Source organism: Typopeltis vanoorti, chromosome 21, assembly GCF_054136105.1.
Source record: "Typopeltis vanoorti isolate ZY-2024b chromosome 21, IOZ_Tvanoo_1.0, whole genome shotgun sequence".
NCBI lineage: Eukaryota > Metazoa > Arthropoda > Arachnida > Uropygi > Thelyphonidae > Typopeltis > Typopeltis vanoorti.
In genome coordinates, this window is record NC_143569.1 from 60154029 (window position 1) to 60171018 (window position 16990).

Sequence of the window (16990 nt, forward strand, 5' to 3'; positions counted from 1 at the left end):
TTCCGAAATAATTTTCATTCTAAATCGTTATTTTTTGTGAATTTAAACTAAATGGATAAAAAATATTCATTATAAAGATAGCTATTTATTAGAGAAATATCGAAAATTTTTGCTAATTAATTAAGATACTTATAATAACTTTTTTTTCTCCTGTTAGGGTTGGTTCTATGGAACGTCGAGATCGAGTGTCCTAAATCCTAACTTGTCTGAAGAGAAATTTACCTTTTACCCGGAGGGGGAAAATATATATATATAAAGGATAAAACCTTAACGTAGTGTTTGGGGGGGGGGGGGGCAGCCGAGATGAACGATTTCTTTGACGAGAATTAAAAGGAGTCTCCGAAGTTCACTCAGAAGTATGATGGTTGTAACTGGGTAAAAGACTTGGTTCGAATCCTAGTAGGACGGGAAAAGGAACCATTTATATTGTCTTTCCAACTAAATATAGAATTAATCGGTTTTGAGAGAGGTTTTGGCAAGATTCTGCTTACAGAAACTGGGATTTCCACTCCCACCAAACAGACAAACCCACTAAAAACACACACACACAAACGACACACATAATAATACACTTGCCTCATGGTCTTGACTGCTTCATGTGGTGCAGCCTCGAAGTATAATCCTTACAATAATAATTTTTGATAAATATTTTCGCATTTTTAGATTCTTTGAAAATCAAAAGCAAAGGTCTTGGACTCTAGGCGAATGAGAAAAAGATTACCTTGTTGTTGACTATCACGCCAAGGATGTAATCCTAGACAACGACCTAACACTTAAAAAATAATAATAATAATAATAAGTGCACAGTGCCATTTCCAACTTCGAGCGGTTGGAAACCTATAGCACTATTGGTAGTTAAGGGTAGGTAATACAAATTACCTGCAATTGGCAAACCACATGAAGCTTTCGTCTAAGATAATCGAAAACAGGAGACTTCCATACGCATATACAAAATGAGTTTCATTGTTCATTCGTATAATCCCCATACTTGTTTATAACAGCTTGAAAATTGTTTATAAAATAGGAAATGTATATAATATTTGATATCAATTTATTTTGTATTGTTTTTCATATATGAAAAAAAATCATTATATACAATTCAAAGATCTTTTTACGTAGATTTTCCAAAACGTCTTAGCATCTATTTAGATTCGCTTTGTACTTCCATACGCATATAACAACTTTCTGGCTGGACGGGTACTGACATTTGGTCCAGTCGCCTCAGTTTCGGTTTTAATTGGACTGTTTTTAGTAGCAAAATTATGCCAAACGATTCGAAACATTGGAAAATGATATGTTACAGATTTGAACGAATAAACAGTCAGTAGCACGTAAGCGGAGCCTCCGGAGCTCAGCCGGTATAGACGAAGCCGTTTGGTCGGAAAGACCTGGGTTCGATTCCCGTCTATGACATGAGGAACCTTCATCCGGTCTCTTTCGACTAAAGGTGAGTTAACCTGTCTCATACGGAGGTGGAGGGTTTTTCTCCCGGTTACTCTGGTTTTTCATCATCCCTCAAAACAGACAAACCGGTCCCGTGAACACACACGACTACAGTCATAAAATAAACTACGGCAAAGGAAGGCAACGGGAAACCACCTTGCTCATAATCATCTCCCTAGTATCGTAGCACATAGCTACCATATCATATAACATATAGCTACCTCCATCAGCCGTGTGGCTGAGGGAATAGGTTAGGATAGCACATAAGCCCAAAATTTAGACTCTTACAGTGATTGATATCACTACAATAATTATGTTGCAAAGCACAGTTTTACGGTAGTCTGAGTTTCATACTTATTTAAAGTACTGCTGAAAAAGTTCCTAAATAGAAGATTCAAAACTTCATCATTTAAATAATATTATAATTTTTTTTTCAATGTTTTATTTGTTTTTCAAAAAATCTTACTATTTGAACAATCTTATTTTAGTTTATTTGAAAAATGCAAATTTCTTAAACACCTTTTTTAAGAATAAATAAATATTTTGAAATAAGCAAAACTAAGCGAGTTGGCATATAATATAATTTGTTACATGAGAATACCATTTAAGGGAAAAAAAAAAAAAAAAAAACCAGTCCGGAGATCAACTTGGAAGTTTATTTTGGTGGCAGAGTTTGTTTCAGCTGATTTGGACCACCTGATGTTCACGTAATAAATGTGTGAAGTGGACAGAAACGTCATAAATAAAGGATGTGTTCTATGACTTTGATTTTGTTGGTCAGTCAGTGTTTGTTCGTCGAGAGATGAGTGAGTAGCTCACGCTATCACTAGTGTGGGATAGAAAGTTGTGGAAACTACTACTGCGGAAACCCGGAGTCAAGACGGCTGTGTTTGCGAAAGGACATTGAACCATAGAGGAATAGTGGACACTCATAAATAAGAGCCAAAAGTGCATGAGAAAGTGAGGAGGAGCGGAGGTCATGGCTCGGTTGTGAGAGAATCGAAATTTTTGCGAATATTCGATGACGGAAGTGGGGCTGAGAGAGGGGGGGGATGAGTAGCAGATAGTTTTCGTTCTCTGCACGAGTACCTGATTTGGCGCCGTACATTCGGTAGAGGCGCCTGGACTAAACACTAAAAACATCATAACCGTTTCGTCACAGCAGGTATCACGTGCAGTGTCTGGCTACCACGACTGTTTGTCACGTGCTGTGCAGATTTTAGTAGCACCACGTCACTGACCTCTCGGATAACTGAACGTCAGGAAAGTGCATTTGATTCCTTCTCAAAGAGGAAAGAGAGGATCGAGTTAAAATGTGAAGTGCGCGGTTTGCTACAAATGCATGTCGCATATCACGGAGCTTTTCGATAATAAAATTTATTTCGCTTTAAATCCGGGAGCGGATTTTAAGCCGAAAGATTCTCTTTTACGAAATCGGAACAATCTGTTGAACATCGTAACTATCATCTGGTCCGGTTATGGTAACGACCTCTGTATTTTATTCGGGGTCTTCTCGGAGGGTAATTCTTTTATCATTTCGTTTTCTTTTACCTGTAAAGAAGTTTTGGTTTCAATTATTTTTCTCTAATACAGAAATTTATCGCCAGCTTTTTTTCTCCTGTGTGATCCTTTTATTAGATCGAACATCAGCAGCCTCTTCGCATTCTTCAGCACAGAAACAGATACAATGTAAAATACGACCTTATCACCTCTACAAGGTGGTATGTTTGTGTTTACTCAACTTCACCGCCAAAGGGGTAACGACCCTGAACTGTCGGCCTGAGAACACACGATGATAAACTGAGATCATTCAGTGCGAGCTTATAGGAGGGGGGGGGGCAGATAAGAAAATGGACTCCAGGAGATGTGGGGGGCACATCCTAGTTCTGATTGAGAATATTCCCATGGTGATTACTGCTGCACCGAAGAAGGAAGGAAGGAAGGAAAGCAAAAGCAAGTTCTGTTGCACTTCCTTGTTGTTTATATTGTAAACTAGCAGAATCCGCATTAAAATTGTAGTTATTTATTTTTTTAAAGGATAATATTTTTGTAAGAAATTAAGTAATTAAAAGAAAAACAGGATGTCCAGTATATTGTTTCTGTGATTTATCTCAATAGCAGTAGTAGATAAATGTTAGATGATTTTCATCGCTTAGTGTGAAACCAATTCCCCACACATTATAGGTCACGTGTCTTGAAAAGTGTTTGTGTTTAAATTTGGGAAAAATCACATAAAAAATAATAATCAGATTTTAAATATTATTATATATCACGCCAATTTCTAGGCTAATTATAAAAATGTAAAATTCATCCAAATAAGGGGTAACGACCTTGGAAAATATCCGTAGTCTACAAAGAACTTTACGCAACAACAATTTACAACATAAAGTATATTTATATTTATTATTATTACTACTACTTCACACCTCCAGGGAGTCCAAAGACTCATCGAGGGAGGATCCATCTACAACTGTCTCCACCACTCAATCCACCAACTTACCTCAACTACACCAATGCCATCTACCGCCGACCACCACCACTAGTATTTCCACAGACAATCACAAACATTCATGTTTACGGCGGGATTCTAACTCCCAGCCTTTTGGCTGGAGAGCGGATACGCTAACGACGAGTGGTTAGAGATATTTCAAGGCTAATATTTATTACATATAAATTAGCTTGAAAGAAAAAAGGTGTCTGAACTAATTAAGAGTCTTTAAGTGTTTTATGTATTTTATTTACAAATTTTTCAAGCTATCTATATATAATAGATAATATTTATTATTATTATTTTTGTATTAAATTTATGTTAGTATCAGAATAAATACTGCTGCTGATGAGATACTGGAGATTGAAAATAATGATTAGCAATCGGATGTTTATTTACCCTCGGTCACATCAAATTCAAATAGCAGATTAGTAATCTGCTATTTGAATTTGATGCATTATATATTAGTAATATATAATGTTTCATTTATTAAATAATTACCTTAGCAAATATCCAAAGGATTTTTGAGCCACATCAGAAGATTGATTGGAAAACTGTGTAGCTCAAATTCCTTTGTACGTAAAATTCATTAAGGATATAAATAATTTAGGTTCAAAATTAGATTAAGAATGAAGTAAAGAATTGTCATTCAGTAATTCATTGTTTCACACAAATAATGTGCGTTTTTGTTGTTTGTTTTATACATAATTGAGAAACTTGTAGCTTGTTTTGCATTTCAGTGAAGTTCAACTTTTGTTGATTCCGTAAAAGATCATAAAAACAGGATGGACAAGCCTAAATATTGATTACCATCATCTTTACAGAATCCAGTTCTTAATGGAATTATTTCTTGCTAAACTTTCACCTGGGTGTGGGGGCAAAGATGGGAAGGACAGTTACGTTTAATCTGCTGGAAGCTGTAGGCCTGGTTATCGCTCGCGGACGATAGCGGTACGTTTGTAGCGCCTCCGGTTGGACGTCCCCACTCTTGAAGTGTGGTATCCACAGCTGATAAAAGCAAGTGGGCTATCTTCCTAATATTTGTTATTCCATAGGTACATTTGATGGGGAAGGGAGGGGGATGGTTAGCACATATCACGAATTGCATTGAAATTATGTATCCCACGAAATGCCGCAAATTAATTGAGTTCTAGTGTTAAGGTAATAATAATAATAATAATAATCTCATTTTAATATATTTTTTACAGCATTTTTGTGCAATATAGTTCATTAAGAATCAGTTTAACGAGGTTGTGCTGTTGTTGATTGTTTTGTGTGATTTTGATGTCCCTCCACACAAGCCTTTACTCAAACCGTTAGCAGAGCAGCAGTTCAGTGCAAAATCGCATTTATCTTCCGTAGTCAGTTATAAATTGATTTGAAAAGACCAGAACTACATACGGAGTTCTTTATACAAACATATAAAACAGGTAGCTTTGTTTATGTTGAGAGCATTTATTTCATTGTGTTGATCTCGGGCTAATTGTTCTTCGAATCATAAAAACTACTTTCCCAGAAATTAGCAAATTACCACGGGCTTCGTATGACTGTCCATACTCATTTCTAGTAGTAGAATAACACGAGTCTTTCAATGTGCGAAGTTTATTTTCATGTGTAAATGAACAGGTGCGAAAGTATCAGCAACCTGTTAAGACTAGTGACTATTTGAAAGATTGGGCAAACAAATCACATCGTCATGTTGGATAGTCCACCACAGCCCAGACGTTTATAATAGGGCATTACAGCCATAGCCTCGAACACAATGTGGTCGGCTTTGTAATAAGAGGCCAGCTGACAGGTTTATGTGGCAATGTTGACGACTACGTTCTTTAACAATCACCACTGCCGTCTCTTACAGCATCTGAGAGCGACCTTCCCTCTCGGTCTTCGCAAAGGATATGAGGGCGACCTAAGGCATATTAAAGAGATCAAGAGGAAGAATAAAATATAAAAAAAAAAAAAAAAGTAAGGGGGGGGGGGGAAAAAAAGACCTAACGGGACAATAACAGTTGAGATGACCAACCCGATGGCCTACAGCCGGGTATGTACGTTGTAATTTTAGGCCGCTTGGACGGGAGGGCGAGTTTTCTTCGGGTCCGCCATAGGCTGAAACATGACTAACCTAGCCTTGCCCTCGGACGCTTTTTTCTAACTGGTAATTACAAATACCTGCCAAGCCAGCAGGCAGCTTCATATTGGTACAATATGTTGCCCTAACCGCTGTTCCAGACATCGGTGCAATCCCCTGTTTTTACCACTTGAGTAATTATCGGCTTGATTGACTGTCAACGCTTTCGTAATTGGTACTAAACAACACGTGCTTGAGGGTACGCATTTCTTGCATATGTATATTTTTGTAAGGAATTTATCTGCTGTGTAAATATGTTCTTTAAAAAAAAAAAAAAAAAAAATGTCAAACCTCTTAAATTTCAATTCTCTAAGTTTCTATTATAGTAATTTGGCGTTTGTGACATTGCTACTTAACTAATTAGGACATCCTGTTCTGGAGGGTGTTGCATGCTTAGTACGCATTTAGTAGTATTATAATTATTTAGTAAGGCTGTAGCTGTCAGGTTAAACTCCGGGCATAGTTCTTTTCTTTTTCTTTCTTTCTTTCTTTTTTTTTTTTTTTAATTTCCTTTCATAAACGAGCATATTTATATGCGACAAATTTGACTATCTTCTTAATCAAACTTCTTTCCACACCAACGTCACAATTCATCTCCAAAATAATTCAAGATATGAAAAATGGAATTGAAAAGTACTTGTTATACGTGATTTTGCATACTGGATCTGGTAACGCTTTCTTGAATTTAAAAAAAAAAAAACCTAGAACTTACAGTTTTTACTACGACCAATTCTGACTTGTTTATTTATTTTATTATTATTTTATTTCGTTGTGGAGTGTGAAAAATTTACCTTAATACATTTAACGTTTCAGTATTCAGTTGTTATCCAGAGTGTGTACGCTTAAAAAATAAATTATGCATAATAACAATGAATTTTTCCATGTTATGTTTTTTTCTGTATATGCTCGTTGTAGATGACGAATACAATAAGACACCTTTTTTATTTCCATATTAATTTTATATTTATTGCGTACATGACGTTCTCGATGTCTTTCAAATTCGCATGATTTTGAAGCAATAGATGAGCAATTTACGCAATAAACATACAATTAATATAAAATCAATATGGATATAAAAGGTCTTATTGTATTCGCCCTCTAACGGACATATGCAGAAAAGAATAAATACAATGGAAAAATTCATTGTTTATTATTATGCATAATTTATTTTTTAAAATAAAAATATATCGACCATTGATCTTATTTACAATTGCTTACTGCTCATTAGCAGCTGTAAGTTGTAGATTAAGCAGTATTGTAGAATAATTACTGTTATATTAATCACTATTGTAATTTAACAGTTATTCATTGCGGGTCTCACGAATAATGTTTTTCGTTCATCCAATTCCAATCATGGTTTTTAAGTAAGGCCTCCCTATCGAACCGCTCATGAATATATACCTTTGATTACAAATAACACATTCTTTACAACGAACTAAACAAAACTACTTTAAAAAAAAAGATAGACAGAATTATATATACACGAAATTCCGAAAAAAATGACACTGAAAACTTTTATTTCTCGTGGGATCACTTGTCTTCCCATTCGTTGCAACCTTGGAGTAACAATGAGGTCTGTAGGAGCGGTTACCGCACCATTGCCAATCACTACATCATCATCATCACTATACTACACCCGAAAACCCGCCGATTTAGGGGCATGGAACTTAACTGCATGTCTGTCTGTCGCCTAGAAGCCTCCACCGTCCTCTTGAGTATCACTAGCGTCGATTGTCATATTCTCAAGTATTGGCAGCGTCGATCCGATAGGTAAGTCAAAGTTCAGTTTCGCCAGCTGGGAGCACGCTAACTTTCCATGTTTCTCAATGAGCATCTCAGTTCATTGAGTGATAAGGAGTTTTACATTCGAGGAAACCATTGAAGAGGAGGCGGTCAATAGTATGTGGTGGGGGAGGAAATGATATAGTAGTAAACAGTAAAAAATTTGGGGACAATAAAGGATCCTCTCTCTCTGGACATTGCTGTCGCTACGTTAGAAGACCTTAAAACTTTCATGCTGTTTCGGAACAGTTAAATAATATTCTCACGGCCTTGGCGGGACCTTTTTTGCAGTCGTCGCCCATGTACTTCCAAGGCTAAGAAGCTGTTATTCCAATGGGCGCTAGTTTTCACCTATAGATTGAAACGGTTTCATAGTAATGTGTGTGTGTGCGTGAGAGAGAGAGAGAGAGCAGAACAGTGTATAGAGTATAAGTCCACATACAAAAGTCAGTGAATGCTCATAATAACCGAATTAAATATATAAAAAAGTAAAAAATGGTCGCAGAATCAAACAAATAAATAATTCAATCCATTGCATATTAGCCTTTATATACCGGAATAATTTTAATTAATTAATTTTAAAAAAAAATGGAAATCAATCCACCACAGAAGAATGAACGAGTATTAACCAAGTGACTCAGAATGAACAAACGTAATGAGTCAAGTTGAGAATAAACATGTGTTTTATTAAGCAGCAATGCGATTAGTACGTTATTTCATAGTTTTTCAATCCCTAATCTTGCATCTCACGACAAATGATTACGCGGCATTGGAGGATGTATTATTTATGCAAGTGTCGAAAACCAGCAATGTGTTCATCATAACGATAAACTGGTGCTTTTTTTTTTTTTTCCCCCCCAGAACTGGAGCCGAATTTTCGGTTTTGGGACACTTCTTTTTTCTTCTCTCCAGTTATGAAGTCAGCGATTAAAATTATAAATGTAAACCCTTAACTGAATAGTCCAGTGTTTTACATAAAATTGATATTCATTAACAAAAAAAAAAAAAAAAAAAAGACAGGCTATATAGCACTAGTTAAAATTGAAGAAAGTCGTATAATTTCCATTAATCGCGCGTACATTTGTTAAAAATAAACTTCTAGTTGTAACATGCAGTGCATTTAGACTATTTATTGTATGATTTTAATCTTCTGTTTAAACTTTGATGTGTTCTACTCTTACTTTTATTCTGCTAGTAGAAACAAACAATATGCATGCCTATCAAAACACTTTGAAGATAGATTACGACTTAGGGAATAAGTTACACGTCATTTGTGCTTTTATTACATTTTCCTTACATAGGGCTCTACAGAGTTATTAAACGATAAATTTTGTAGTTAAAATTTGTACAGAAAATTTGGAGACTTCCACAGCAAATAATAGGAGAGCTCCTTGTAGACATTGTTCAAGTTGAACTCCTTACCTATTTCAGGTATATTAATCAATACTCACAGCTCCTAGTTACCCACATCTGTCTTTTTCTAACTCCCACTGAAGGAACTGTAAATCTAGGTTAACGGCTACAGTCATAGGCTTACCGAAACCCTTGTTACCGTAAACAATAGAATGGATTTGACAGCCGTAGGGTAAAACAACCTTGAAAAGCTAGTGTCGGACAAAATAACGGATTGCAAAAGACACACCTGTGTGTCTTGAATAGCTACAGGTGGTTTAAAGTAGCCTTTTAAACGGTAGGGCTGAAATCTCAAAAGGTAAGGGGCATTGTCGTAAACACTTCTAGAAGAAACCTACGAGTATGTTAACAACACAAAATTATGCACAAGTTAAATAATTTCCAAACGTTGGCTTTGGCGTATCATCTAAACAAATAGAAAAAAAAAAAAAAAAAAAACTTGAAAATGTTTTTAAAGATTCAGAAGTTTCTTTAACATCTAACAGTGCTAAAAATCCGTACTAACCTAATGCACAGAGGTCTATGAATGTATGTGTGTGTCGTTTAACTGTCAGGTCACCCTGGATCAGAGGTAGACGGCGAAGAATCTGGTCAACGAAATCGTGAGCGGTGATGGCTGCCACATCCCATTTTAGTCGGCTGAGTACAAGTAGCTCCCAGTCCTGAAAAATGAAAGAAATGGCTCATATTAAATTCAATTATGAAATGTTTAAAATAAAACACAGATATCAGTTTATCTGAAGAAATAATTAGTACTGTGTGGTTTTATGTTAGAAGAAAATGCTTAATTCGTTAGGATCAATTCTTGATTAGGATCATGCTTCCTAGTTTTTCAACTGAAGGCGCCTTCAGTTGAAAAGCCTATAAAAAAGACCGGATTCGAACGCATGCTTCCTGAGTAACATGAGTTATCACCAATTTAGGATTTTTAGATAAGGAGGAGAATTGGACATTAAAGATTTCGATTAAACATTTCGATCTAAACGAAAAATTCTCCGGTTGTGTCTTGGTCGGTGAGGACACAGAACATAAAAACTACTTAAAAAAATTGCTACATAAAATCCTGCTCTTTATTACCCATAATATAAATAATTTTTAGTGCCCCCAACAATTGTGAATGGTTCTGAAAATAGTCCGTTGAATTCTGAAGAACGTAAAGAATAAAAGTAGCTCTACAATAGTTTTTAATGCGGTGTGTGCTCTATCTGCATTCTGCCAAGATTTTGTTAATTTTGTCAAAATATATCTTACAGGACATACTAAAAGTTTGAGAGTGATGGTAGTTAAGCATCCAACTCACAACACGGTTGAAACAATCCAATTAAAATGCATTTCTGTTGCTAATATATTAAAAATATTCCAGTTTGTTATGTCCTTAAATGATTACAGGCTACTAACAAAGATATTCGAGTGATTGAGTTTTCGAGGTGCGTCATCTGCATTGGAGAGCGAAAGAGTTCAAATCACGTCTTGGTGAGAGAATTTTTTAAACTTTTTTTTAAAATAAGGCTCAATTATTCAATCATAAAAGAGGACAATAAGTTTTTGCCTTTCGGAAAGTATGTAAATAGGCTAAATATTACATTAATCCGCTAAAGGTAATTCTAAACTAACCAATCCAATATATACGAATTTTTATGAAGGAAAAAAAGAAAGAAGAGAAAAAGAAATATGGTCTGCTCTCAATGTCTTGATAACAAGGGGAAAGTAGATATCGTAGCTTAAAAAAAGAGATGGTTTAAAAGGTAATGCTAAATGGAACATCAAAGAAGTCAGGATGCAAGTTGGAGTAAGAAATTTCTCTTGGAAGGAGATTGGAAAATGTATGACAAATGATAACGAAAATTGGTGCAAACGAAGATCTGAAGTGAACGAACGAATGAAAAATCCACGATAATAGTTCATTATTAATTCTTACATCTTCAGTATTTCTCCTCCCCCTCCTCATTCTGAAGTTTTGTTTAGGACGGATTTTTTTTTAATTTTTTTTGTCAAATCGTAAAAATCATCATTTTATATGCAGTTTAAATTCAGATGCCCTTCTTTTGCGTTCATATTAGTAAAATCCTGTTGAACAGTTCCTTTAAAAAAAAAAAGTTGCATTCACCATTATAACTTTCGATTTTAACCTATGTTAACCTTTGTCGGTCTTCTTCTTCTTCTTCTTCCTAACATGGAATATAGGCCATGTGGCCTGTTCCGGTCTCGTGCCATCTCTTTCTTGGTCTTCCGGTAACAGTTGTATTTGTGTTCAGTTATTTCACCCCAGGTGAAAGTGTATACCTCTATTTTTAAATATATTTCATATCAATAAAACTCCTTCAGTAAGTACTGAAGAAAATGTTATTATTTAATTTTAAAGACACTTTTTTTTGGTGGATAATTGAATTCCTATGACATACGTGTTTCTTGAAACAAAATACGTATTATTAAAACGCAATGCTTATGTATCGACTAAGAATAATACGGGTAGAAGTGGTGTTATTATCGGATCTCCCAGATCGTAGGGAATCGGAAAAAGCATAAATATTTAATTACATGCGAATATAACAAATCAATTCATATACAGAATAAAGACTTAACTTATACGGAATCCAGTTACGTGGATTCGTAGATAAGCGGTATATATATATATATATATATATATATATACTTGTGTATGTGTGTATATATATACACACACAAGTATGTGTGTGTGTGTGTGTGTATATATATAATTTCATACAGTACTTGAGAATTTGTAAAAACAATTCTTACAATGCTTAAATTCAACAACAAACAAAATTAGAATTTTTTTTTATTTTAGATCTTTACATCTAAACTCTTATATTTTTATATATAAATTTATGATATAGAACATTTAAAGGTTTATGTATTTAAAATTAGAATTTTAGCTAGTCATGCCATTATTAATATTAAAATAAAGAAAGCTTAAATGTATGTACACTATTTTTAGAAATAATCAAAATATTTTAAATTATCTCAGATGTTAATTCTATATCGTGGTATTTTATGTTATGATATTACTATGTCTATTTATGATGAAACTTACATTATTATTTCCGGAGAAATACAATAAATTATATTGATAGAAGGTGTATGACGTCACATCACCTTGAAATGAAAAGAAATGTAATTTTCGTTTTCTGTATTTCAAATAATTATCCTTGATCGAGTCTGTGTTTTCACCGACTTTCAAAAAAGTTGGTTACGATAATTCCAGTTAACGATGGTTGCGTATTTAGTATATTTTAAATAACAGATAGGTTTTTAACATGAGAATCTGATGTAAATTATAAACGAAAAGGTGTATTCTTTCAAATGCTGTACTGGTTAGTTTTTGTACGTGTGTGTCGAAAGTGTTTCAAGTGGGGGGATATTTCTGAGAACCTGAAAAGATGTCTCATTGGATCGTTTTTATGATTTCTGCCTTTACAACTCCCCGTTCGAAACCATGTGACGCGATTACGAACTCCACTGCTTCATCACTCTGGACGGCGCCTTTTAAACGCCTACGAACAATCTTGGAAGGCCATTTGATTTCGCTTGAAGCGTCATTCCAGAAGGTCATAAGACTTCTTAAGTTTGGGCAATAGTCTTCGTATTTTGTATTCCACGCAGACACACACATACACACACGGGAGGACTCATTAAGAACACCTAACGAAGCCACTTAAACGAGCGGACTCAACAAAGCACCCCGATGCCGTAAACTCATAAAATTCAGGATGAAAGACAGTGCATTTAAAATATTAGTCGAATTAACGCTATTTGGTTTTTTTAACAAACGAAATTCAAGTATGTCTAAAAAGCAGATCAATGCACGTGATTTTCAATGGGTTAGAATCTTCTGTTTTATTCGTTTGAAAGTTAGAATTATTATTTGGTTTTGTTTTGTTTATTTGTTTACAGGATAAATGTTCTTTTAGTATCTTTGTTTTGTAATAGATGGCGCTACATGTCTACGAAACTAAAAGGTGCTAGTCGCGGGAAAAATAAATAAAAATATAAACAAAAAAACGTTCTGTATAGAATTCTGCTTCAGAAGGATAAACAGAACCATTTTTTTTTTTCATTCCCCTTATCGTCAGGATATTATCGGTGGATATCATGTAAAACTCAAGTATTTTTATCTTCGTCCCCCCATACCGCACACTGTGAGCTAAAATATATAAATACTTCCTTCAAATAGTCTTGACCTATTCCCGGTCCTCAGTGAAAACAGAGCAAAATGAAGCGGGTAGCTAATCCTAGTATAGTCGATTTATGAGTAAGAAATGCGCACCTTTAAAAAAAAAAAAAAAAAGAAATCGGAGAAAGAGAGAGCATTTTAATTAGAGATCAGTTGTTAACGATGCCCAGATGCCAATCTTATTCGAACATTTTTTTTTTCTTTTGATGTTTTCAATATCTTGAATGGAGAATGAAGTTCTTCCTCATAGAATAAAACTGCTCATTCCTATTCCACTGAATATTTTTCTATTGATTTTTCAATTAATGATTTAAGGTTGTAATGAGAATAAAGCATTTTTGCAATTGAGATTTCCGAATTTTTATTTGGACTTGGACAAAACTATACTTTAGAGAAACCACGCGCACAATCTGAATCGTATTAAACACTTTTCACCAGACTGTGATAAAATAATTCAGGTATTTTGGACTGCTCTTCCTTTAGCATAACAAACACTCCCTCTTCTACAGATGGACGCAGTAGTCTAATTAGCCACTTGAAGTTCGAATTAATTTCAAACGTGTACACAAACTTATGTACAGCTACCTTCCCATACAGAGACTGTGCCTCACTTTTCGCAGTGTCCTAACAGCATCCTATCCCCCTCCCCCTTGAAATTCCTTGAACTCCTTCTTTTGTGTCTTTGAGCTGACGTGATATCATTGGCTAATAATTTTGGCTGATTTTTGCGTAGCGCAATCTTTTACCAATATCGCGAATATATAGGCCATCATAGAATAATAGCTCTTTTTTTTTTCAAGTCCGCAAGTTATTCTCCAAGTAATATTAATGGCATATCAATGCACAATTGTGCATTCTAAAATGGAGTGTAATCAAATTAATTTCAATATGGCCTATACGAAAGTTTTTTTTTAATTTTATTTTTGGTGGAAATTATTGGCCAATCTAAAATTCGTTTCCAGAAATTCAGAGTAGAATCTATATTTGAAATTTTCCGACTTTCATTGCTTATTTCTTTCTTTTTTCTGTCGTTTGAAAAAGAAAAAAAAAAAGCGATAAAATCACTGATCCTTTCATATTACAGTCGGTTCAGCGTCAATTCAATCAGATATTCATTATATCTGTTGATATCCCAGTTAACCCTGTTCGTCCAGGGCAATCTGCAATTGATTTTAAGATATTTCTTTTAAACGTAAGTTTTCAAGTATATTAGAATATAGAATGATAGTAAATTTATTTATTTCAATTTTCTAAATTAGAAAATTTTCAAATTTTACACAGGTTTCATTAATTATAAGTAGCTTCTAATACACCATTTTCTTTAAATAATGTTTTGAAATCATTAAGAAATATGAGTTCTGTTTAATTTAATTAATTTATTTATTTTCAAATACGTGATTTTCAGTTTCCAACTTCTGTAAGGTGGCAAGACTTCACCTAGGAATTATAACAATTTAAAATTGGAATGTAAAAAATATAATATCGCATAATAATGCGCTAAAGCATGCATTGTTTTGCTATTCGGAAACAATAATGAATATATATTGTTGGAAATTGCGAAACAATAATGAAGATATATTGTTGTTTTGTATCAATTATTTGAATAGTTTGTGGCATTGAGGGCTTTTCCCCACTTCTGCCGTGATGTTGTTTATTTAATCTTTTTTTTTATTTTTATTTTAACCCATGCCGCAAAATGACATGCGCCTCCCAGTTATCATAAGCCCTCTAGAAACTTGTCATTATATTATACATATATTCTTATCATCATATAAAAAAATCAAATATGTAATTTGTGTTTTATTTATCGTTAAGGTTTCTTTCACCATACTCAGAGTTTGCCGGTCTCATGCGGTGGCGGGGATTTTTTCCTCTCCCCGAAACTGGAGTTTTTCGGTCTAAAGAACATATTAACATGCGCTGCATAGTTTTAGTTGCCTGGAGAATTTTTTATGTATCCCCCACTCCCGAAAGCTTTTTGAAAACCTATAGCACATTCGTACTTGAGTTTGCAAAGGAGTTTTTCTATTTTCTTTTATTAATTATATTTTTATTGATTGTTTACAAAGTCCAGAAATCCTGCCCTAGAGACCCAACATTTTTTTCAGGCCTCCAATAAGCTGGGTGGTGGTCTCACATCGGGTGATGAAGCTCATCCATGCCCACGACGGGATTTGAACTCGCAGCCTATAAGCTAACCACTCAACGCCCGGAATTCTCGGCCTATCAGTTTTTTAATCCTCGTTCAAAGCAACATGGTCGCTTCTAAATATATATACAGTATATATGTATATTTTAAAACACTTTAAAATATTTACTAGTCCTGACATTTTTTCTTATTTATTAAGTCATTTTGAAACAGGGAACTGTTAAAAAAATCAGCTGAACAAATCAATGAAAAAAAAAAAAAAAGGAAAATGACTTAGTTATCTGAGGACTAATAAAAACAAAGCGTGGTATGCATCATGGAAACCAGAATAAACGGAACTCCAGGTACTCACGAAATCACTGTTAATCGAGTAACCATTAATCAAGCATGCAGTGTCCGTTTCTCTGTGGGTTTCCTAACTAAACATAAGTGACGTATGACTCCCCACCACCAAAGACGACACCTACTTTTATTCGGCCATATCAAGCACACACACACACACACACCAGGAACGAACGATAACAAACGGTTGCCACAAGGCAGATACTTTCCCATTGTTATCCACATCACGTGGCCTGCTAACTTGAGAACATCGCGTGATCCACTAGCCTTGACGCAACAAACCTTGCGCAGCCGATTACGTTAATAGCTGTTGTCACATCCTGGGTTGATGGTGAGAGCACAATTATTGTCTTGTCATTCGCCTTCATCGTTTTAACCATGGAAATGCTATTTTATAGTGTAATTCGCGAGATTACAGTGGGGGGAAGGGGTAGAAAGAAGAGTTATATCAGGCAAGGTGATTGCGTGGGAAACTAAACTAGAGCTATAAAGAAGACAAAGAGTTAAAAAGTGGGTATGGGACATGGGGGGAGGCTGCCTTAACAGGTCCCGCAATATTTAATGAAAGGGTACGCGAATTCCTGCTCACTCCTGGAAGGTTAGGAGAGAGAATATTTCCATGCAATGATAACGACCGATAACATGTCGAAAAGTAGAAATATAAACAGTCTGGCTGATCGCAATGAGTCGCTGTTTATCGTGTCTGCAAATCGCATATTCTGCTGTTGATTTATTATTTGTGACAGGGACGAGATCTGGGTTCAGATCTATGTTAAAGACGGGTGGAAATTTTTTAAGGCAAATGAATATTAAGTAGTTGATAGACCACATATCATGAATTGCCAAGGGAACTGTGGCATCGAAATAATCATTTGCATGGGAATCTCAAGGGATTAAGTCCTTGGGTCATAAAGAAGACTATGGTTACGCAATCAGAGCTTCAGATTCAGGTTTACTCGAAAACTTTTATCTATTTTTCTCTCAAGCATTTCCTTACTCGGCCTCAATATTGCACGTAGCTATTGGTCAAATCTTGCACTTTGGCAATAGTTG

The 16990-nt window shown here is 34.9% G+C and overlaps 1 protein-coding gene across 1 annotated transcript in view; it reads right to left on the reverse strand.

The window, feature by feature from the left end:
* LOC150094893 (G1/S-specific cyclin-D2-like) overlaps positions 1-16990 on the reverse strand; it is a 53211-nt gene that overhangs the window by 21242 nt on the left and 14979 nt on the right. Inside the window, exon 3 of the mRNA XM_090411342.1 lies at positions 9760-9916. Within this exon, the coding sequence (XP_090267468.1) occupies positions 9760-9916 (157 nt within the window). The remainder of the gene's footprint in view (positions 1-9759; positions 9917-16990) is intronic.